The sequence below is a fragment of the Xenopus laevis genome, chromosome 6L (genome assembly GCF_017654675.1).
Source record: "Xenopus laevis strain J_2021 chromosome 6L, Xenopus_laevis_v10.1, whole genome shotgun sequence".
In the NCBI taxonomy this organism is placed as follows: Eukaryota; Metazoa; Chordata; class Amphibia; order Anura; family Pipidae; genus Xenopus; species Xenopus laevis.
The window spans coordinates 132,435,264-132,459,000 of NC_054381.1; the positions used below are offsets into that span (position 1 = coordinate 132,435,264).

At 37.1% G+C, this 23,737-nt stretch overlaps 1 protein-coding gene across 3 annotated transcripts in view; it reads left to right on the forward strand.

Moving 5' to 3' along the window:
* The window catches only part of LOC108719304 (polyamine-modulated factor 1-binding protein 1), a 322,584-nt gene that overhangs the window by 291,157 nt on the left and 7,690 nt on the right, over window positions 1-23,737 (forward strand). For all 3 annotated transcript variants that reach the window (XM_018268087.2, XM_018268088.2, XM_018268086.2), the window contains 3 exons: window positions 8,429-8,522; window positions 10,240-10,301; window positions 22,214-22,325. In XM_018268087.2, the coding sequence (XP_018123576.1) occupies window positions 8,429-8,522; window positions 10,240-10,301; window positions 22,214-22,325 (268 nt within the window). The remainder of the gene's footprint in view (window positions 1-8,428; window positions 8,523-10,239; window positions 10,302-22,213; window positions 22,326-23,737) is intronic.

Below are 23,737 nucleotides of genomic sequence, written 5' to 3' on the forward strand. Positions count from 1 at the left end.
AATTCAATCAATTACAAATATATATATATATATATATATATATATATATATATATATATATATATATATTCAAGTTTACAAACATCAAACTTGAATTTAAAAATGTGGCATTTATAAGCTGTCAAGTTCACGTCGGAGTTCTATTTTCAAATTTCAAACTACTTATCAAATCAAGTTTTTGAGATTAAAGTGAAATAGGGCAGACTTATTGAAAATGAATGGTGAGGGAATAGAAGAAAAAAAAACTTTGAATTTTGAATGTTTTTTTTGGCTACTTCGACCATCAAATTGGCTTTTTCGACCTTCGACTACGACTTCGAACTAAAAATCGTTTGAATATTCGAACATTCCATAGTCGAAGTACTGTCTCTTTAAAAAAAACTTCGACCCCCTAGTTCGCCACCTAAAACCTACCGAAGTCAATGTTAGCCTATTGGTCGATGAAAAATCGTTCGTTCGATCGATCAATTAAAATCAAACGATTTTTCGTTCGATTGAACTATTTGCGTTAAAGCATTTACATTCGACAGTCGAATATCGAGGGTTAATTAACCCTCGATATTCGACCCCAGGTAAATCTTCCCCTATGTGTAGAATGTGATTTTACTGCATCCTAGTTGTTTTTTTTTTGTCTTTTGAAGCCATACATTTTTATAGTTTTTACCAAATTTGTAAAAAAATAAATAAATTAGCAAAAATTCAAAAATGTATTTTTTTTTTAAATTCACAGCTGTGTCTATTATTTATCCTGTGCTTAAGCACATGACTTGGCCATAAGGGAACACTTTAATTAATATCTACATTTGTCTCGTACCCTTTGGTGACTACATTCAAAGAAGCATCCAGTGTTTTATCAGAGATAATATTAATGGTTAACTTATCACAGTAACAAGGGTTCAGGTGCACATGCCCCAGACCTTGAGCTTATACAGGAAATCTCTTTTCTTTAACCATGGCCTGGCACAAACTGGACACTCACATGAAAATTAATGCAGTCACAAATAGAATGCATTTAAAGGAAAACATCCCAAAAAAGTAGCCTTACATGTTTTGTGCCTTATGGGCACTTAGAATAGGCTTCCCTTTGTTCCTAACGTACTGAATGGCGCATGTAAGAAGCATCCATGTAAATGTCCATGTTCCACCCATGTGTTGGCTCTGATATTCATAAAGTGCAAAGGGGTGGTAACTACACTGGAATGATGACAAATCTAACTGCATTGTGGGGGTAATGTTTCCGCTTTAGTCAGTATAAATGAACCCTTTTGCTTTTTAACTGATGTCAACTAGCCAAGTATAAATTCATGTTAATGGCAACCAGTTTTTACCATCCATATCATTAGACTAACACTCTATATTCTTAAGTTATAGTGGAAAGAGTTAAGCATTGATTTCCATCTTCCGCCCCTCCATTGTTTTCTCAACTACAGTACCCAGGACCCCTGCTGCTTTTAGAGGAAGATGGGGGCTGCTCGTCAGGCTTCCCTTTGTTTAAACCATTACTGTAATGGAAGCCTTTATAATTTGAATATATGCAGTAATGCAATTCCGCTGCTGCTTTTATTTTAAGCCATCAGAAGTTTTCTGTTCTAAGCCATGTTTACAATTTAGAAACCTGCACTTTTTCTCCCTCCCCTCTTTTCGATCTAGCAGTAGGGCACAAGTGAAACGGCCTCTAATCCATTTCATAAGTCTATTAAAGCTGGTACAATACATAAAACAGAGCTGGAGGTGGTGACAGTATAAAACAGTTTGTTTTGTCATGTTGGCCAAAACATATGGCAGCCAGTTTCTAAGAAGTGATCCAGATGGTGACCGCTAATCGATTCTTTGTGTCGAGCAAGCGGCTGTTTGCTTTTACTCTTTCAAATCATCACTGCATGGTAAATTAACAAACAGCGGAATGACCTGCGTGTTAAATGTATGTGAGGGAACGTTCACAAAAATGGTTAACATGTTAGTCTTTCAAATAAAAGGAAGTGATAAAATCTGGTAAGAAAACTACCTTTTTCAAAATTATAAGGTATTGAATCCCTTATTTGGAAACCTGTTTTTCCAGGAAACTCTGAATTACAAAAAGGGTAGTTTCCCATAGAGTCCATTTTGAGCAAATAATTCAAATTTTTAAAAATGTTTTCCCTTTTTCTGTAATAATAAACCAGTACCTTTTACTTGATCCTATTTAAGATGCATTGATCCAAATCAGCAGCAACAGTTTTTTGGGCAAACTTAAAGTATAGTTATCCGAATCATGGAAAGATCTCTTGGAAAAACCCCAGGCCCGAGCATTTTTCGATAATAGATCCTATGACTCTATCTGGTTTTGTTGTCACTTATGTTAACAATACTAAACTAAATACGAGTATTGGGACTGTTATCCGGAATGCTTGGGATCTGGGGTTTTCCATTTAACTGTAAACTTGTTTCTTCATAACTTAAGTCTAGGACATCATATAAACGTGAAATAAACCCAATAGGCTGGTTTCGCCTCCAATAAGGATTAATTATATCTTAGTTTGGATCAAGTACAAGTATGGGACTTGTTATCCAGAATGCTCGGGACCTGGGGTTTTACGGATAACTGATCTTTCCGTAATTTGGGTCTTCATGCCTTAAGTCTACTAGAAATTAATTTAAACATTAAGAAATTAAATAAACCCAATAGGCTGGTTTTGCTTCCAATAAGGATTAATAATATCTTAGTTGGGATCAAATACAATGTACTGTTTTATTATTACAGAGAAAAAGGAAATCATTTTTTAAAAATTTGGATTATTTGGATAAAATGGAGTCTATGAGAGACAGCCATTCCGTAATTCAGAGCTTTCTGGATATTGGGTTTCTGGATAAGGGATCCTATACCTGTAAAAGTAAAAGTTTTATTATTACAGAGAAAAAAATTTGGTTTATTGATTAAAATGGAGTCAATGGGAGACGACAATTCCGTAATTTAGAACTTTCTGGATAACAGGTTTCAGGATATCGGATCCTATACCTGAACTAAATATTAATAATGTTCATCATAATGTAGAGATTTTCTTTTTTTTTTCATAGTCACCCTATTTCCATATATAAATGTGCTCTAAATTAACCGAAGCTATGGGAGTAAACTTTTGAATAAATCCAGTACATTTTATCTGCATCAAAGCCCTTCATTCACATTGGGCCAGCATCAAATATGTCAGAACAGGATTTCTGGGCTCTGTAACTCACATGCAGCATCTCTGAGCAAGAGAGATAATGGAAGCTGAATTACGGCTTGTATTTTTTTTTTTTTTTATTTCAGTAGTGAGGCACCCAAATCCCAAATATTTTTTGCTACATTTTTCCTCTTATTTAATAAAATATCTTTTAATGGAAAACAAATTAATGAATCAATTCCTGGAATTGTTACTCTCCAGTTTGTTGCTTCATATAGTCCAGGTCTCCTGATTTTTTTCCCAGCTTCCCACTGTCCCTTCAGACACACATAGCCATATTAGAACTTGCATGCAAAGTGTCCCAAAGTGCTCCATTACTGCTATGGATTTCTGGATTCAGCTGAATACCCCAACCCTTGGGTATGGATTTGGCCAAATACCAAACCACAACACTTAAATGGGGTGAAAATTGTCAATGCGCAAGCAGAAAAAAACAGAAGTTGACAAATTGACAATTCTTTCCATTTACGGGGTTCGAATTTGGGTCGGCCACATCTCAATCCTACTAAAAAGAGCTCAGATGCAGCCAAATCCTGAACCGAATCCAGGATTCGGTGCATCCCTAATTATTGCATGCTGCTCTGTGCAAGTGCCACCCACATAGAGAGAAGTTCTATATGGCATGGATAAGGTAAGGCCGAATATTTTAGACACCTATACTTTCTTTTTGTTTCATCCATCTCTGCCTACGTTACTGTGTTTGTAAAGCACCAAATATTCTCTAAATGGAGCTGCAAGGACCTTTTATCGTTTAAATTTGTACTCTTTCAATAACCATAAACTATAAGAACAATGTAGTGCTTAAAAGAAAAGAAGGCATGCAAAACATTTTGCTAAACTAATTTATATGCATGTAAGGGTCAGATTTAATGGGAGGAGGAAGCTGAAAACTGAAAACTCATCTACACAAATAAAACATTTATGCTACAGAATAATGCCATATTTTATATATTCATAATATAAGTATTCCAGTGTAGATGATTTTTTCATGCATTTTCTACTTGAGCCATACGTACTAAGATCCACTAAGATACTTGCTTTCCATACCAACAGATCAAATTTGTGACAGATTTGAGACACAATAGGCAACCCAAATCAGATAAATTCAATTACCTTGCCCTGCCCTGCAAGTGAGTGATGGAGACATGACCAGGACAGTCATAGGGTGACCTGAATGGCTTTTCTGTTAATGTAAAAGTTCTGGCCATTGTAAGTCATTGTAAGTCAATTTAGATGGAAGCAGCTGTATTGGCCCCAAAAAATTGCAGCTTGGCCAGTTTTATGATTTAGCCATTTTTCTTTAAACACAGAGAGCAACACATTTTGTCCAAGGTGACTCGGAAATTGTAATTGGATATGAACCAGTCGAGTGGCCCAGTCACCCAGTCTGTGCATTAAACTGGGCTACCTCAGAGCAGGCTAACTGCCAAAATGAAATATTTCCTTAAATCTATACTTCTTCTTCTACAAAGATGTGTTTGCAATCCTAAAAGAAAACTGTTAAGTCGGGGTAAGGCTGTTTTCTTGCCTTAACGTGCTTTTTGTTGGACGATATTAATCTCCTGAATTTCGAGTTGCATTTTCCTTTTGTAGTCAAAACTGTGTCTTTTGTTACACGGGATCAGATTTTGAATTAAAATAAGATGTGTGCATCACAGAAACGAAATGAAAGGGAACAATCTCCTGGGAAATGTGTAATCCTTTTTTAGAGCCTAGCTCACCACCAGCCTTTAACATATTCACAGCTTATAACAACATATGAACTGGTGTAGGCTGAAACAAAATATCAACCGGATCTGTTCTTCTTAAGCATGTTTATTTTATGACTACTCTCTTTTGAAATAAACCAGAAGTATGATAATATGTGCATAGACTAAATAGGTTGTGTTTATTCCAAGTAGTAATCCAACAGAAGTACAAAACAGAAAAGCTGTATTTTTCTCGTATAAACCAGCAAGGGCAAATGACAGCCATGCCTGATGGCTGATATCTTTTATGGTGCAGCTGTGACATATTTTATGCATCACAACGAATGATCAAAGATGTCTCCAGAGTCTATCTGTCATGGAATGTTACCCCATATACTCTGTACTTCTCTAAACCAAGAAAAAAAAAAGTATAGTTCGCTTCTTCTGCCTATAAGAATATTAAATAATTTTTTTTAAAAAATGTATTTAATATTTTTGTTTATTTGGTAGACTGTCCACATTATTATCTGCATACATCCATATATATTTATATATGGAGTCAGTGGCGTAACTAGATGTTGCTGGGCCCCACAGCAAATTAATTTTAGGGCCCCCAACATATGTTTGTCCTGTTTTAACAATATATGTTGAAATTGCTCATCAATGAGAGCCTCATGGGGCCCCCTGTATCTCCTGGGCCCCCCTGCAGCCGCAGGGTCTGCTTCCTCTGTAGTTACACCCCTGTATGGAGTATGTTTCATCCTATAGAAGCATGAATCCTGCTGTTTTAGAGCCTTTAGAAAAGTTCCATATATTACAATTTCCATCTGCATGTTTCCATACTGCAACCAATCAAGGTGCATTTGAAAAGACATACCATAACCACGCTCACAGGATGCGTTTAAACATATGGAATTTTAGGATGTCATTAATATAAATCGTGCTGTCTTAACTAGCAGGAATGTGTGAACTCATGTGGCCAGAAAGCAATAGATCAGTAATAGGTGATTGGAACAGGATGTTGGGCAAACATAAAGCAAATAACGAATAAACTGCTAATACGCCGTAGATGATTTTTACAGGTCCTGCCTTATGCACGTATATAAATGTTTCATATTCTATTTCTGAGAAGGAAACTGCTTCGGTTTACAACAGGAAAGATTATGATGTCAGCGTGCTTTATTGAAGCAGTTTGCCTCCTCTTAAGTGCATTCATTAAAGTTCATTATAGGTAAACTTGCTCCGTTCCATGAATATCGAACAGGGCAATGACAACATTCTAATGCTAAGTTGGTTTTTATTTTCTGATATCACAATTAATCCTTTTATAAAGAAGCAAAAAAAAAAAAAAACTCAAAAGCCACCAGGAAAATAGATCATGTATGTAAAGGAAAGTGTTATAGGGATCTGTAGGATATAACCTCATTAGTTTGTAATGAATTAGAGGAAACCTATTTAAATTGAATTTCCTCCTATGACTGCGCTATTGATGGTTCTGTTTCTGAACACGGGAACCTACGGCCTCATTTAGTCATAAATTTGAAACCAGGGTAGAGGAGAAATAGAAACATTAAAATTAAAAAAAAAAAAAGGCTTCACAAGCCCTCCATATACTTTATGATTAAAACTATAGCGATGGACTGAAATGGGCTGTAAAATGTTAAGCTGGCTCCAATGCCAGATTGAAATCATTGGATCTACAGTGGTTTTCCAACACCCAGTTCCCCTGCAAAAGCATCAAAGGTTTCCTTGAATTGCTATATAAAATGTAGAGAGGTTTTATTGCTGCAGTGGAAATACAAATAGAATCATTGTTATTTAAGTCAAAGAACGTTCCTATTATAGTTAATTTATAAAGCACCATCATCTACTGCAGCTCTGTACACTACAGGAAGCAGCCTGAACAAATCAGCAGGCAGAAACGCTGACAGAGAGTCCTGTTTTTGAGATCTTACAGTATATAGGGATTAGGAAACAGAGGGAACACAAAGCATGGGTTTGTGGCAGAACTGTATAATAGAACAGGTGTTTCCCAAAGAACAAACACAATATGTGGGTCAGCCCTTCCTGGTAACCCTGAAGCATCAGTCAAGTGCAAGTCCAGGTAAAGCTGTAGTTGAGTTCAAGAGCTCCGTTTATACAGGTTCATTAAATTATATGAGGAGTAAATTAGGGCGAAAAAAAAGACTTGATTCCATTCAACTTTTGCAAAATGAACGACTATTGAAATATTGCTGCCTCTTAAACAGTGGTCTGTTTCGATGAAGGATTTAAAACCTAGACAGTGGCAAGTCCCCTCTATTTAGCATAGGTTGTATTTGATTTTAAATCCAGAATCAGACTTTAATAGCAGCACTGAACTATTATGTATAGGGAGAGTAGTCACACTCTGTGCCAGCATAGTGTCTGACCCTCTTCTACCACTTTCAGGACCGGAATTCGAGCACAGGTGCCCCTAGGCCATGCGGTTTTAATGGTGGTATGCCGTCCCTAATATTTTGCCACCCCTAGGCCTGGGCCTTTGTGGCCTGCCGCAAATCCGGTCCTGACCACTTTTGCACACTTGTAATACAGTGGTCCCCAACCAGGGGCTTGGAAGTAATATGATGCTCACCAACCTCTGGGATGTTGCTCCTAGTGCCAAAAATATGCAGGTGCTTATTTTTATTCCTGGCACGTTATGCTCGCATTAAAACTAGGGGGCAGATTTGCTAAAGGATCAAGTGACTAACGCTGGCGAAAATTCACCAGTGTGACGTCATCCTGGCACTTTGCCAATTTACTAACTTCGCTAGCAAAAGAGACAGACTAGCGATCATTCGCACTCTATCGCCAGGGGAATTCACTATGATGCAGATTTTATCATTCTAAGCAACTTCTCAATTGGCCTTCGATTTTTCTTTTTTTATGTTTTTTTTAATTATTTGCCTTCATCTTCTGACTCTTTTTAGCTTTCAAATGGGGGTCACTAACCCCATCTAAGAAACAAATGCTTTGTAAGGCTACACATGTATTGCAATTGTTACTTTGTATTATTTCATTTTTCTAGTCCCTCTCCTATTCATATTCTAGTCGCTTATTCAGATCAATGCATGGTTGCTAGGGTAATTTGGACCCTATAGCTAAAATAGCAAACTGTTGAGTGGCTGAATAAAAAGTGAAATAACTCGAAAACCACAAATAATAAAAAAAAAATTATAATTGCACATTGTCTAAGAATATCAATCTCTAAATGCATACTAGAAGTTAAAGGTGAAACATCCATTAATGACTCCAACCTTACCAAGGGAGTTGATGCATTTAATACTACCTAATGATGGACATTTCAGCTGAAGTGGAAGAGTTAAACTGCAACATATAGGAAACAAGCTTACTCATTGTATTTGTATATAATTAGGCACAGTGTTTACTGTTAATGCACACAGATATATAGTTTATACTCATGCACCCTGACCTGCACAGCTATTTCCGCATTTTTTTTGCTTAACTGGGTATAATTTGTTACATCAATAATTAGGCTCTTAACATGTGATTCTTCAGTCATTTTCAGAAACTGCAAGAGGCCCTCTCCATGGAGATTTTGAAACTAAGAAGTGAATCAGAAGAGATTAAAAGAGAGAATGAAAGCCTTACGGTGAGATATTACTTTGCGGTTTAAACATTTTGTGCTCCAAGTACTTACACTAACAACACTCAGGGTATTGCAGATTATTTCACACACCAAATGTACATATTATGAAAGCATCCCATGCCATGCTATAGAGGTCCTTCTTCATATGCCATTTCATCCAAAACCAAATGTTGAAAAAAGAGAGAATAGTGCTAATAGAAAGCAGGGTGCAGAGTGCTAGATCCTTATGGCAGACTTAAAGGAGAAGGAAACCCCCTGGGCGCAAAACCCCTCCCCCCTCCCCTGTGTTGCCCCCCTCCCTCCTCCCCCCTGGCCTACCTGTCCCCCTGGGAAAATGCCCCTAACTTGTTACTCACCCCTCTGCGCAGGTCCTGTCCACGGAGTTCACAGTCGCCATCTTCTCCCACTCGCGTCTTCTTCCTGCTTTGTGTCTTCTGGTGTCTTCTGGCACATGCGCAGTAGGAACAGTTACCGGTACGGATCTACTGCGCATGCGCCCGAATGTCACGAAGAAAACTTTGTGACATTCGGCGCATGCACAGTAGATCCGTACCGGTAACTGTTCCTACTGCGCATGTGCCAGAAGACGCCGGTCAAAGCAGGAAGAAGACGCGCATGGGAGAAGATGGTGACTGTAAACTCTGTGGACAGGACCTGCGCAGAGGGGTGAGTAACAAGTTAGGGGCATTTGCCCAGAGGGACAGGTAGGCCAGGGGGGAGGGGTTTTGCACCCAGGGGGTTTCCTTCTCCTTTAAAGGAAATGGCTGCCCTTCATAAAGCATGCTCATGAGTTGAACCCTGTCGCTGGTCAAGCATGAATGAGCACTAAGGGTTGAGTTTTTGTGCCCCTTAGCGCTGCTGGACTTGCAGCTGGCACAGTTGTAAATGAAACTCTATATGTTTCCCAGCAACACTCAAAATGTTTGATTATAACGAAGAAGAAAAAGGAAATACTTTTTAAAAATGTGATTTATTTGATTAAAATGGAGTCTATGGGAAATGGCCTTCCCGTAATTCAGATCCAGGATTTTCAAGAAAAGGATCCCATACCTGTGACATTATGGGGCAGATTTACTATGGGTCGAATATCGAGGGTTAATTAACCCTCGATATTCGACCAGGAACTAAAATCGCTCGACTTCGAATATCGAAGTCGAACGATTTAGCGCTAATACTTCGATCGAAGGATTATTCGTTCGATCGAACGATTAAATCCTTCGAATCGAACGATTCGAAGGATTTAAATCCAACGATCGAAGGAATATCCTTCGATCAAAAAAACATAGGCAAGCCTATGGGGACCTTCCCCATAGGCTAACATTGAGTTCGGTAGCTTTTAGCTGCCGAACTAGGGGGTCGAAGTTTTTCTTAAAGAGACAGTACTTCGATTATCGAACGGTCGAATAGTCGAACGATTTTTAGTTCGAATCGTTCGATTCGTAGTCGAAGTCGTAGTCGAAGGTCGAACTAGCCCATTCGATGGTCGAAGTAGCCAAAAAAACACTTCGAAATTCGAAGTTTTTTTTATTCGAATCCTTCACTCGAGCTTTGTAAATGTGCCCCCAAATCTCTGCAGAAGGGAAAATACATTTCTACTCTACCGTGCATTTTTAGACTGAAGCCATTTTATACTATTTATATATCGCAGTGTTTGATGCTTTAGTAATAAGAGTATGCAGATAATTGATAGTAATGAATATTTTCTTTATGATGAACACAGGCAAGCTGCGCCGAACAGCAAGCACTTCTTTTAAAACTTCAAAGTGATTTGGACACTCAAAAGTAAGTACACTGGTCATAAGTTAAGTCTATACATGCATTTTATTTAATGTTTCTTATCACCACAATTTTATATGTGATTCAATAAGGAGATTTTGTTGTAATTGTCACTCTCTTGCACCTGGCATCTTGGTTTTCCTGGGGCCATAAATTGCATAAACCAGAAATTTGCATGTCAAAAACAAATCAAAATTGTATAGGAGAAAATTTGCCAGATGGGTTATTTATGGCAGACAGGAAAAAAGTGCCGAATGAAAGGAACAAGTTTGCACCCCTTAGTGCTCATTCAGGCAGCACTTCTTCCCCTAATATGGCCACGTCTCATTTTTTGCACTACATTGGAGGTCTACATGACCCCTATTGTTCTTCATACCACCCCTAGGAGGGGCAATTTACTTATAAATGCTGAAGTGTCTGTATTCCATGATTATGAGCCACTGGCAGAACTACATGGATTCTTACAGAAGTGATTGCAGTTGAGTTAGCAACATGTGCAGCCTCACACATAAATACATAAATAATGAATACAATACATTGCTTGGTCTTATTTTTGCTGAGGGTGTCTGGGATTTTTGTTAGTAGACAGAATGAGGGATTATGTAAGGCTGTTGCTGTGATACAACACCCTGGCCAGCACATTATTTTGTCATGTTTGCACTTTTTTCCCCAATGCCCAAAGGGTTATTACATTATACTTTATTTTACTATTATTTTAATCAAACTTAGTTATGGACATATTCATATTTTTGTTAGAAATATGAAGGAAGAAACAGCAGAAAAGGTGCTACAGATAACTAGTACAGGTATGGGACCTGTTATCCAGAATGTCCGGGACATAGGGGTTTTCTGGATAATGGATCTTTCCGTAATTTGGATCTTCTCCCCTCAACTCAGGTGGAGGAAAAACCGACAGCAATACTATAAAGTGCTCCAGGCACACTTTTTGTGCCCTATAGGCACTTAGTTATGAGCCCATAACGGAATGCCTATAGGGCACTAAATCCATAGGGTCATTAGGAAATTCTCTTAATTTAATTTGATAATAAACTGTGTTTTACTGTATCTTTATGGCCCTCTGGAGTCCTTTGATAGTGTTGCTGAAGTATAAACTTTCTGCCATGTTTGTCCAGCTGCAACATCAGAAGATGATGAATACATTAAAGTGGCAGTAAAACCAAAATCTTTAAATACTTTATGCATTTATTGGACTGTATATGTCCATTCAGCAACTGCCAAATAATAGTTTAACATGTATATATCTGTAGACAGCCCTGAATGAAGTTTGTATCCTGTTTATCCCGAATTAAGTGCTAAAGCACTTCTATATGGCTTATCTGCTATGCAGAATGGGCCTTACAGCCTATTATGGCAACCTCCACTGCTACAGAGAGGCCTATTTGTCTAAATGGTATTAGATCTTTAAAAGCAAAAACAATTTTAGCAAGCACTTAAAATTGAACAGTAAATAAGCCCAATATATTTGTATAAAAAGTAAAGATTGTGAACAAGTGTTTCCGAAAGGTAGACGCAGGGCCGGAACTAGGGGTAGGCAGGGTAGGCGACTGCCTAGGGCGCAATCAAGTGGGGGGTGCGCACTTTTAAGGGGATCTTTTTTTTTTAAACACTGGTTTGCGTGGCCTTTAATAGTTTTCAATTTTATAAACTGCTTGTTTCAACCCCCACCTCCCTCTTGGCAGCTTCTAGCACAGGTAAACAGATGATTAGGGGCAATATGATGGATTTTTGGCTGCTGCTGTTGGCACAGGTACATATTTTGGGGCAATATGATGGATTTTGGCTGCTGCTGCTGGCACAGGTACAAAGGGGGCACTATTATAGGTGTTGGAAAGGTACATGGGACAATGTGATTGCTGCTGGCACAGGTACAGGGTACAATATGAATGGTAAGGTGGGAAATGGTAATGCAGGACCACCGGGTGGGGGCACTAATTCAAGCTTTTGCCTAGGGTGCCAAAATACCTTGGCCCCGCCCAGGGTAGAGGAAAGAAATGTGAACTTCACGACAACGATGAGCGAGTTAGCTGAATTCCCTCCCATGCACCATTATAGAAAAGAAATGGATTGAATATGTATTAGTCTCTTAGAGATTTCCAATAAAACAAGTAGAGCAGCTGTAGTTCTATTTGATTAATTTAAGAACCACTGATGCCCTTCTCTGAGTGAACTGCACTACATTGGTTACAGAACACACCATCATATGCAAAATTATCTCTTTAAGTGTAAAAGTTAAGAAACGTAGCCCTGGTAAACCAAAGAGGAATTTAGTTGGCCGATATAAAGTTACAGCTGTAATAGCAGCATCATTTTATCTCGGTGAATCTCCTTCATCAAAAGCCCATTTAATTAAAATTGATTCTTAACCTTTTAATTAAGAAACAGACTAGCCTTGAGTTAATTATTGATATGGTCTATGCTGCTTTGGATTGATTGGAGCATCAAAGCACACTGAAGAAACTTTGATTCACCAAATTTAGAGAATTTTGAATCACTTGGGTTATTCATCATCCTCACGCAGCTGCTGAACATTTCCCTGCAAGCCCCCCACTTGTTTGCAATATTGATATCATTAGTGTTGGTTTATCCCAATTAATCGGCTACATTTTTGTATACCTTTATGGTTTGGTTATGCATAGTAGTTTGTGCTAGTGACTTGCATGCCTTCTCATTTAATTCCTCATTCTATTGTTTTTTTTTTTTTTTATTTCGATCAGTGTGTAGCACAAGACCAATACGTAGCTTCTGTGTATGGAAGACTTTCCATTTCTAAAGTTTATGCTTTTATTGACATACACGTTGCCTATTTTGTTACCCCGGCGTAAAAAATAATGGACGCCGTATTGCGAATTTTTCGCCGTTTCACGAATATTGCTGGAAATTCAAGAATTTTTCGCCAAAGCAAAACACCCCAAATTCTCTCATCACTAGTCTAAACGCCCGCAATTCTAATTGAGTTTTTCATCTGACAAAAACCTTGAATGTCAGGAAGGCTATTAACTTCTTCAAATAGGTCAGCGGACCTCTGCCACTGACTTCTACATGAACATTGCAGGCACATCTGATTTTATCTGATACAACTTTAAATTCTATCTATGGGGGAACAGATTTCGTAGCATCCCACAAATCTTGTGATGTTGCGTGGCTTTGCATGGCAAGATCAGATAAAATCTGACCCACAAAATCTGATCAAAAATATCCTGTGTAGTTTTACCCTTAGAATCATGTAGTCTAGCATTCCTTCATTATACAAAATACTTATCTAGCTAATCACTTAGCTAACTCCTGATCTTGCCCATTCACACACCTTGACTCTCAACCCCTCTTGTAGATTGTAAACTCCAATGCGCAGGACCCTCTTTATCTCTTGTAATGGTCAATACCTGTGTATATGTAATCAGTATGTTCCATGTACTGTATACATCTATCTTTTTTCCAGAGTTGCGGAATTGGCACATTATAAATGTGTTTATAATAATGTAATGGTATGGTGCACATTAAGTTACACATATTGGAAATATGTTATTACTATACTGTGTTACTGGTTCATTATCAGTCAATAACCGTTGACCCGGCACTTGGCAATCTGTGTGCTCCGGTGTACAAGTGGGCAATTTGTCTGCCTACCTGTGGATACATTTGTTCCAGACCATCAGTTTCTGTCGTCAGATTCATCTCTTTCTCCACGTGTGTGTGTTCTCAGCAGTCTCACTACAGACATTTATTCATTGTGTATCCACATAGGCCTCTGCACTGTGGGAATTCCATATCCAGGCACACGCAGAACCTACACTCCTTTGTCCATCTTATCTGTAGAGCTTTCATTTTCCGAAAAACACATTATTCATTTGTATATATATTGGACAATATTTCTCTAAAGATACAAGTTAGTTCTTTCTTATTGTTTAAACCTGCAACACAGGCAAATATGAGATGTTTACTTAAACATTTCTGTATCTGTTACGATGGCGGAGAATGCTGGATGTAATATCTGCCTAACAAGCGTTATCTTTGCTATTCTTATGTGATACTTGAATAAAGACCAAGGAATCACTTTTCAGTTTCAACAAGATAATCATTTTATAATTGTTTGATTTTAGAAGCGTGTCCATGTTTATAGTTATACAAGCGTCTAAATTCTTTCTGCGAGCTTGGTAAAAAAAAAAAAAGAAGAATCTTCTGGTCTGTGAACACAGCAGCTTATTATAGAGATGTCAGTTTTGGTTTGAAACATAAACATATTTTTTATTTAGATATTAGTACTTATAGTGATCAATGGCAGTGTGTGGAGTACATTAGAAATTGTTTTTGATCAGCACAACGCAATTATTCACAAAACTCCAAAGAGAAGGGAAAGTTGTGAAAGAAAGGAGAAGACTTATGGCTTTCTTACGGTGGAGGTAATTTTAATATAGACGAGATCGTCCCAAGTCCTGCAGTTTGGACTGATAGATTATCTTGCAGAACTATCATTTCAATAATCTCAATGACAGTGCAGCAGTGGATACTTGGTACACTATTATAAATTAAATTTACTGCAAATGTCAGAGCGGAGAATGTGGAAAGAAATCCGTCATTTGTGTTTGTGGAAGTTCAGATAGGGAAAGAATTTAAGATTCTGTGACAAACACAACAAAAATGATGTATATGCTGTGACAATATTACCAGTTGTATGCAATTTCCTTTTTCCATTACAATTTCATTAATATACTGGAATCACAACGGAGTATGCTATACCGGCACAGCATGCTCTCAGAAAAAATAAGCACACGCCTAGATACCCTATGATAAGAGGAAATGGCTGGTTTGCTTCTTGAAGCGGAAAGAGCCATTTCTTTATGTGACAAATATTCTTTAGCTGAAAAGTAAAGCATGGAATGCGTAAGTCCTAACACAGTCGGTATGGAAGGCAAACAGAGCAACAAAGCTTGGCTACGATAAGCACAGGAAAGTGGAAAAGTGGTTTGTTTTTCAATTTGCACTCGACTTCTAATCAGATATTTAGCATATATGCAATAACAGAGCTGTTAATATTAGCACTGATATTATGGTGCTCACAGAACTTCATTTGTGCAAATTTAAAACAAAAATAAACACAGTGCACACTTTCTAATTCATCCGAAGGATGTTTATTCTGCCATGAAAGCATGTATATATTTGAGATATAGTAGAATCTACAGCTCTCTGCCTATCACTGCTGGTTTTTGTGATTAATATCGCTTCTGGGAACAGTACGACTCTGACAATGGAACTGCAAATCCAGTTATAAATAAGAGACCTGCATTTTTAAAGTAAATTGCTTATAAGTACATTTTGGGCCCATATTGTGTTTGCTGACAAATTAAGCATTATATTGCTTGGAGGAGTACCTGCTTCTGACACACACATTTCAGTGGAAATTGCTCTGGCCTTATATGAAATAGTACGTACATTTTGTTATTAATAATATTTGAATTTTATTTTAAACCCCAAAAATATAAACATTGCATAGCTTGATAAAAATGTTATGGAACAAAATCTGTAAAAAGGAGCATTTAATAATATTTCAAAAGGGAAAAACAAACTGCAAAAGTGCCACAGCGTTAAATGGTTGTGGTTGAAAACTCTATAAACAACTGAAAAGAACTTTTGAGTGAAGTTAATTTTTGACCTTAGCGTTTGTATTAAATCCCCAGATAGTTTCTTGTAGATGAAGTAAATCTAAATATACAGTATTATAAAGCCTTTTTCAGGGTGCAACCAAATCACTTATCTCGAAACCCGTTATCCAGAAAGCTTCAAATTACAGGATGACCATCTTCCATATAGTTTATTTTCAGCTAATAATTCTAATTTTAAAAAATAACTTCCTTTTTTCTATAATAATAAAACAGTACCTTATACTTGAGTCCATTGAAAACAATCCTTTTGGGTCTATTTAATGTTTAAATTATTTTGAGAAGACTTGGGGGCACATTTACTAAGCTCGAGTGAAGGATTCGAATGAAAAAACCTTTGAATTTTCGAATTATTTTTGTGGGTACTTCGACCATTGAATAGGCTACTATGACCTTCGACTTCTACTTTGATTCAAACGGTTCAAACTAAAAATTGGTCGACTATTCGACCATTTGATAGTCGAAGTACTGTCTCTTTAAAAAAGACTTTGACTACATACTTAGATTGTTTAAACCTACCGAGGTTCAATGTTAGCCTATGGGGACCTACCCCAGCACTTTCTAAGGTTTTTATGATCGAATAAAAATCCTTGGATCGATCGATTAAAATCATAGATTAGAAGGATTTTATCGTTCGATCGAACGATTTTCATTTGATCGTTCGATCAAAGTATTTGCACTAAAATCCTTTGAATTCAATATTCAAATTCGAAGGATTTTACTTCAAGGGTCGAATTCGAGGGTTTATTAACCCTCGAAATTCGACCCTTGATAAATCTGCCTCCTAAGGTATGGTGATCCAAAATATGGAAAAAGCCTTTTTTCCTGAAAACCCCAGATACTAAGCATTCTGAATAATAGATCCTGTACAGTGTATTATATACCATATAATGTATTTTTGCAAGTGTGATAAAACAATATAAAGAAAAAATCTCATCTGATGAGCTTCTGTGTCTTAGGAGAAACATTGACAAAATTCAGTATCTTATAATAATTCATCTCTAATTCTAATTGGTATCTTTTTGGGAACGCTAAGCCTCTGTTACACCTGTTCTCCACCTTCGCAGATTACATTGGTGTGACCTGGAGGACCTGGGGTTTTCCTGATAATGGATATTTCTGTAACTTGGATCTTCATACCTAAAGTCTACTAGAAAACATTAAATAAAGCCAATAGGCTTGTTTTGCTACCAATAGTATTTAAGTTTGGATCAAGTAAGAGGTACTGTTTTATTATTACAGAGAAAAGGGAAATTATTTTTGATAAAATTAGTCTATGTCTATGGTAGACAGTCTAACCATTACTCATAGCTTTCTGGAAAATGGGTTTCCGCATAACAGATCCCATACCTGTATTGCAATCGCAAATAGCATTGCAGAGGAACCCATTTTATCTGTTACCATGTTTGGTCAATCCTGTATTAGAGCAACAGAAAACGAAATTAAGCAGAAGCACAAGCTTAGTGATCTTTGAGAAGCTTAAAAGTTATTGATGAATGAGTGATTAAAGGTAGAGTTTGCATTCTTTTTACATAGGGTTGTTACCCCCCATTCCCCAAAATATCTTTCTTAATGCAATCTGCAAATATGTGCTTGTGTGACAAGCGTGGTTTGGGAAGAATACAGGTCTTTTCATACACTTATGTACAGCTTTATTATAAAATACCTTGGAAGCACCTCCAAGTTATTAACATGCATAAAAGAAAAATACACAGAAGCTAAACCAATCATTTATTAAGTAAAAAAATTTGATTTGATACTGAACTAAGCCTCTGGATCTGTTTTGGCAAAGAAGGAAAACTGAGATTTTAATTAGTTATAATTTGCTGAGAAAGTAAATTTAGGATTATATGTTTTGCACTCAAGACTGAAGGTTCAAAAACACAACCTCTCATTTGCAACATTTACCATCTGACTGCTTGATACTGAGTGCTGATTTCAGTGACCAGGTTAAATGACCACCACTTGGTGCTGATAGAAAGGAGAGGTTCATATACAGGTATAGGACATTTTACCCAGAATGCTTGGGACCTGGGGTTTTTCCAGATAAGGGGTCTGTATTTTGGATCTATATACTTTAAGTCTACTAAAATGGAGTCTATGGGAGATGGCCTTCCTGTAATTCAGAACTTTCTGGATAACTGATCCCATACCTGTACTTATACATTAAGGTATCAGAACATGTAAACATGTCATACCCCTGTTGAGTTGAGTTGGTGAGTTGTGTTCCATCTTCCTGTGCAACTGCAACATGATAAGCTGCATCTTTTTAAGAGGTGGGAAAAGGAAAAATGTGTCCAGTACGTTTAATTTTTTTTCTATTTGGCTACTGTTATTGTCAAACTTGCTTCTCACACCTAGGCCACAGCTCAAAATATGCCTTTTTTAAGGGAACACTTCTTATAACTAAAATGACAGGAGTGTATTGGGTGAGAATAAAGAGAACTATGGGGCAAAAAAGAATCAGAAGACCTCTATTGCTAGGAACAATTTACAAACAGACAGAAGCAAAATGCATTCTATAACTGGAACACATTGCAAATTCTTCTCTTGTTTCTATTAGATAAATAAAAAGAAAACTCTAGAGAATGTGCTCTTGTTGATGCGTTATATACACACACTTCCTTCTATAAACTTTCCATGCATATATAAAGTATTTTTCTAACACGCCAGAGGGAAACCATAATATTTTTAGCACAGACCAGTAAGAGGGGGCTAGAATATTTCACTATGATAAAAAAAGGATAGCAATATAGGGAAGTATTGCTTATGTTCTGGTTGAATGCATAGCAAACCTTCATTTAAACAGGCAAAAGGGTGTGTCTCTGGTTAATAAATAAATAATAATAAATGTAATAATAAATTAAGACTATATCTGACAGCATGGGCAGATGTAGATTATATTAGGTGGCTACGGCAACCTTCACCAACTGAGAGGTTTAGTACAAAGAACATCAAAAGTATGGAGATATTTTTGATAAAGGGCTCTGATGGCATTATCTACAGTATATTCCTATGTAACCTCTGTTCTTTTAAAATGCACTTAAATTGCACAGATGGAATGCCTGAATAACATGCCATTTCAGAAAATAAGCATAATTTGTCTGAAAGGCAATGAGGGATTCAACTCAACCCTCTTTACCGTCACCTAATGCATATTTAATCACAAATATGTTTGCCCTTGTTCATACTATTATAAACAAGGATGTGTTAAGTACTACACATCCTGCCATTAGCACTATCCTTGAATGTTTTTTTCTACTTGTGCTGTTACAGCGTCTCTTTTGACAGACTCCACAGGCAAGTTACAAGGAACTTTGAAGCTGTCTCTGCCTGTGATAGGGACATGCTGTCAGATCTGCATGCTTGGGTGCCATCTGCCTTTCTTTCTTCGCTTTGATTTCACATAATGACTTCACCTGAACCTATTTGCGAATAAAACACACAATCCTTATTTAGGCATTCTCCAATGACTTACACATTTAAATAACGTTGCTGTGTGACATTCAAGGTTCGCTCAAGTCTTACAGCTTCTGACTAATTGAACATATTTTCCCAACTCTGAGCTCAGTTTCAGGTGTCAGCAGTTCATCTAGTGATATATGACATTATTTTAACCCAGATTCGGCGAAGAAGATGCCATCTTTTGCAGACAATGCTCAATAAGTTGGAATGGCTGGTACCACGTTTATTGCATCAAATGAATATTTATTTTAGGAAGATTATGTATCAGGATGAGTGTTTATTTATTCCCATGTGATCATTAATTTTTAACTATGGAACAAATTTGTTTAATAAGTAAGTACAGGATTGGCTGAATATTTTGTCTTCTATATTCACTTACCTTATCAGCCAAACGTTGTGCTGAACTCATATGCCTGTTTCCACACCACAATTTTCATATTTGTGTACATGTATATTTTTATTATTTGGATTTGTCTTATTGACCTTATGTAGCAGTTGCTGTATTCTCTCCCCCCCCCCCGCCACATTTCTTGGAGAGTTTTGACTCCTGTTGATGTATGCCTTTATAAGACTGAATTGTTTAATTTGGGTACCATGCAGGTCTCTATTCTTCCAATATACACACGTGGCTGTGCTGATAAATTGATACCTTTCTTAATGTTGGGGTACAGTTGCACTTTCTTCTTGACCCACTTCAATCTGGTTTTCATCCATTACATTCAATCAAAACTGTGCTAACCAAAGTCTCCATTGACCTTCTATCTGCTAAACCTAAAGGATAATTCTCTATACTTATACGCCTTGATATCTCTGCTGCTTTTGAACCAGTGGATCATCAGCTTTTCAATGACATTCTACTCACCCTTGGCATACAAGGTACAGCAATCTCCTGGAACTGGTCATACCTCTCTGATCGCTCCTGTCAGCATTCTTGAAACTCTGCCCTTAGTCCACTGCTTTTCTCACCATACATTGCATCTCTTGGTCAACTCATCAGCTCCTTTGGCTTCCAGTACCATCTTTATTCTGATGACACTCAAATCTGTCTCTCTTGTCCTGATCTTTCCTCTTCTATCAAGTATCCAACTGCATTTCTCCTATAACCCTTAATGTTGTCTTGTTTTCAGAAGCTCAACTTGGACCAAACCGATCTAATTGTATTTCTACCCACACATACATTCTTTACCCTGACAGTGTGGGGCAGATTTATCAAAAGGTGAATTTAGATTATGATAAATAAAAATGCACCCATGTTCCATTCATTCCTATGGGATTTTTGGAAGCATATTTATCAATGGGGGAAAGTTAGAACTCACGTGATAAATACATAAACAAAATCCCATAGGAATGAATAGAATGTGGATGAGTTTTTATTCATCAAAATCAAAACTCACATTTTGATATATCTGCCCCTGTCTGTTATCGTTTACAACACTATTATGCATTCCACTACATAAGTTTGCTGTCTTGGAGTAATATTTGATTCCACACTCTTATTCATTAATCGCATTCAATCACTTGAAAAATCTTTCTAACTATATCTTAAAAATATTGCAAGAATATTTATAAAAACAATACTGCAGTAAAAATACCATCAGGTGATTTATGTAATCTTTAGTTAGAATTTTCATAGCTATATGTGGTGGTTATATTGTTGCAGGCTAATAGCTAGATGTCCAAAGCACCTTTGGTGCAGGGCCCCCTTCTTCTCATCCAATGTATGTATACTCCAAATGACCTCTGGTTTCTTAACTGTACTGCCTCTATTTACCAAAACCCTCAGCTCCTGCTTGTACGGTTATAAGTTCAACCCATCATACAGGTATTTGAAATATTATCTGGAATGCTTATGGATTTGTACTTCAGGGAGGGGGGGGGGTTGTGCCCTTGTCTCCAAGTATTTGTAATTTGTGACCATGGTATCTCCTGTAGGCATACGTGCACCAGTAAGATTAGTAAGTAACCAGTAAGATTAGTAAGTAAGACTCCGCAGTCCATTTCTGCCAGTGCTTAAAATCTACAATTAGTTTAGTATAGGTATGTTTTATATAATTTTTTATAGTACAGGTATGTGAGTGTATCTGTATATATGCTATGTATATGCTATATACATACTGGGGGGGGGTCATTGGAAGCGGTTGAACATGATGGACTTTTATCATTTTATTCAACACCAAAGTTGTGTAACTACTGTATGTACTATGTAGCTATATAAGTATGGATTTGATCATTCTTGGAATATATTCAGATTAAGGAATACTCCTTAAGTGTGATAATTCATGAAGAACAAGAGGGCTGCAACATCAGAGTCCCTGACCCCCTCCTCCATCCCCATGGGCCTCCAGCACAAATCCCCCACTATATTGTGTTATTTCTATGTGTGGTGGGTGGGCAGGTCAGCCATGGAGAGCAGGTCTGGGCTGGCAGAGACCTAAACAAGGTAGACCAACTGCATCCTTCAGAAAGTTGATTACTGGTTGTCACTTGTACCCAGAACAGTCAGATTGATGCATATACTGTATATGGACTGAAAAATTATCACGTGCTTTTTGTGTTATTGGGTGTTTGGATTGTAATGCAAGTATTATTGCTGCTAGGTTAGGTTGTGTTTTTTTACAGTGGTACAATGGGACCTTTTTAAGCCAACTTATTTGTAAGCTATTTCATTAAGAATTTAAAATATTTTTAAAAATACAGATATCTTAAAATGCGATTCTACATTGAGCATCTATTATTTACTGTTTGACCTGTAAAGCGTGACCAGAATTTGTATTTCAGTTACATTAGCCATGACCAGACAAGCCTTTTGGAGGAGAAACTGGCAGCCACTAAGGATATTCACACTAAGTTAAAGGCCAACATAAAATCAATTGATTTCTTAAACCAGAAGGTAAGCGCCGTCGTTTCTTATCATAGCATTTTCTCAGTTAGCAAAAAAACACATTTGTAAGATTTCTTTTTTTTTTTTACAGTTTGTGACTTATTTGCAAAAATGTTTAGGTTTAAATTAGTTCAAAATGAAAGCAAATTATTTAAGCTGTAATATATACAATTGACGTTAAACATTGTGCAATGCTTTGCTATTATTCCACTGAACTATCAAGAGATACAGTAACATATCTGACAGCTACAAAATGCTCCTTATATATAACCCGACCTCCCTCCACCCACGCTCGCCAGAGCCTGACTTCCGGGTTCCTTTTATAGACCCGTGCCACCCTGCCAATGACTTCATAAAAGGGATGGAGCAAGCAGGCGCACGGCTATAAAACCAGAAGTCGGTAGAAGCCAGCAGTGTAAGGTGGCGGACAGGGAGAGCAGGAGGAAGAGCTAGACCCGGATCCGTCCGCCACCGCAAATTGGGGTGCGAGGTCAGCCCAAATCCAACCGACGCACAGGTAAACCTGTGGGTCTCGTGGGTATTGACCCCGCCCGCACATTACTAATTGCTACTGCAATACATTTCATGGTTTATGCTAACCTGTCAGGGAAAGTTTATATTTCTTTTCACAAACTTTAAGATTCTATATCCTCAAGTGTACAGATCAAAAGGATACCTTGCATTTCTTATTCCAGTATTTTATTTAATAAAACGGATATTAATTCCCCTTTGAGTGCTTAGCAAAATAACTAGTTTTTTTCCTTTATCATAATTTAAATTTGTTTTCTGTCATATGCTTTAATACTCATATTCTACTACTGGGCTTCACAAGTAAATTTGAGACATGAACAGGGAAAAAAAATAATAGAAATTTACTAAAAAAAATACTTAAAAAAAAATATAAAGAATATTTCTTTTACTTTAGAAAAAAAATGAGCAAGTAACATTGATAGTGACTGATCATGAAAAGAGAACCCCAGGAGCATAGGCACACTATAAAAAGCTCTTGGAGGAAGTCATTATGCTGTTGAGGGAATAAGAAAGTTAAGTCGGAGAGTTGTGAAATGTTCTCATTATAGGTCATCTCAGTAATTATCTGACATCTACAGATGGAGTCACTTCTTAATCAAAAGAATGAATCATTACTGATATTGATTCAGACCAAGATGTTTGAAATAATGAGTGTAGTAAGTCAAGTATAAATTCAGCGGTAATTTCAGCAACTTCTCTGCTGAATTTTCATACTAAATAATAATGAAATATCTCATTTCATTTCCTGCTAATAGTCGTAGAATGGCAGTGGCACTGCAAACTAAATTGTCCCTGCATAATCGGCATGTTCGTTGCTAGTAGAAAAAGGTCGCTTCTGTTTACTATCTCATTGGTATTGTGGTATAAAATGCAGCAATGAAATCATTAAC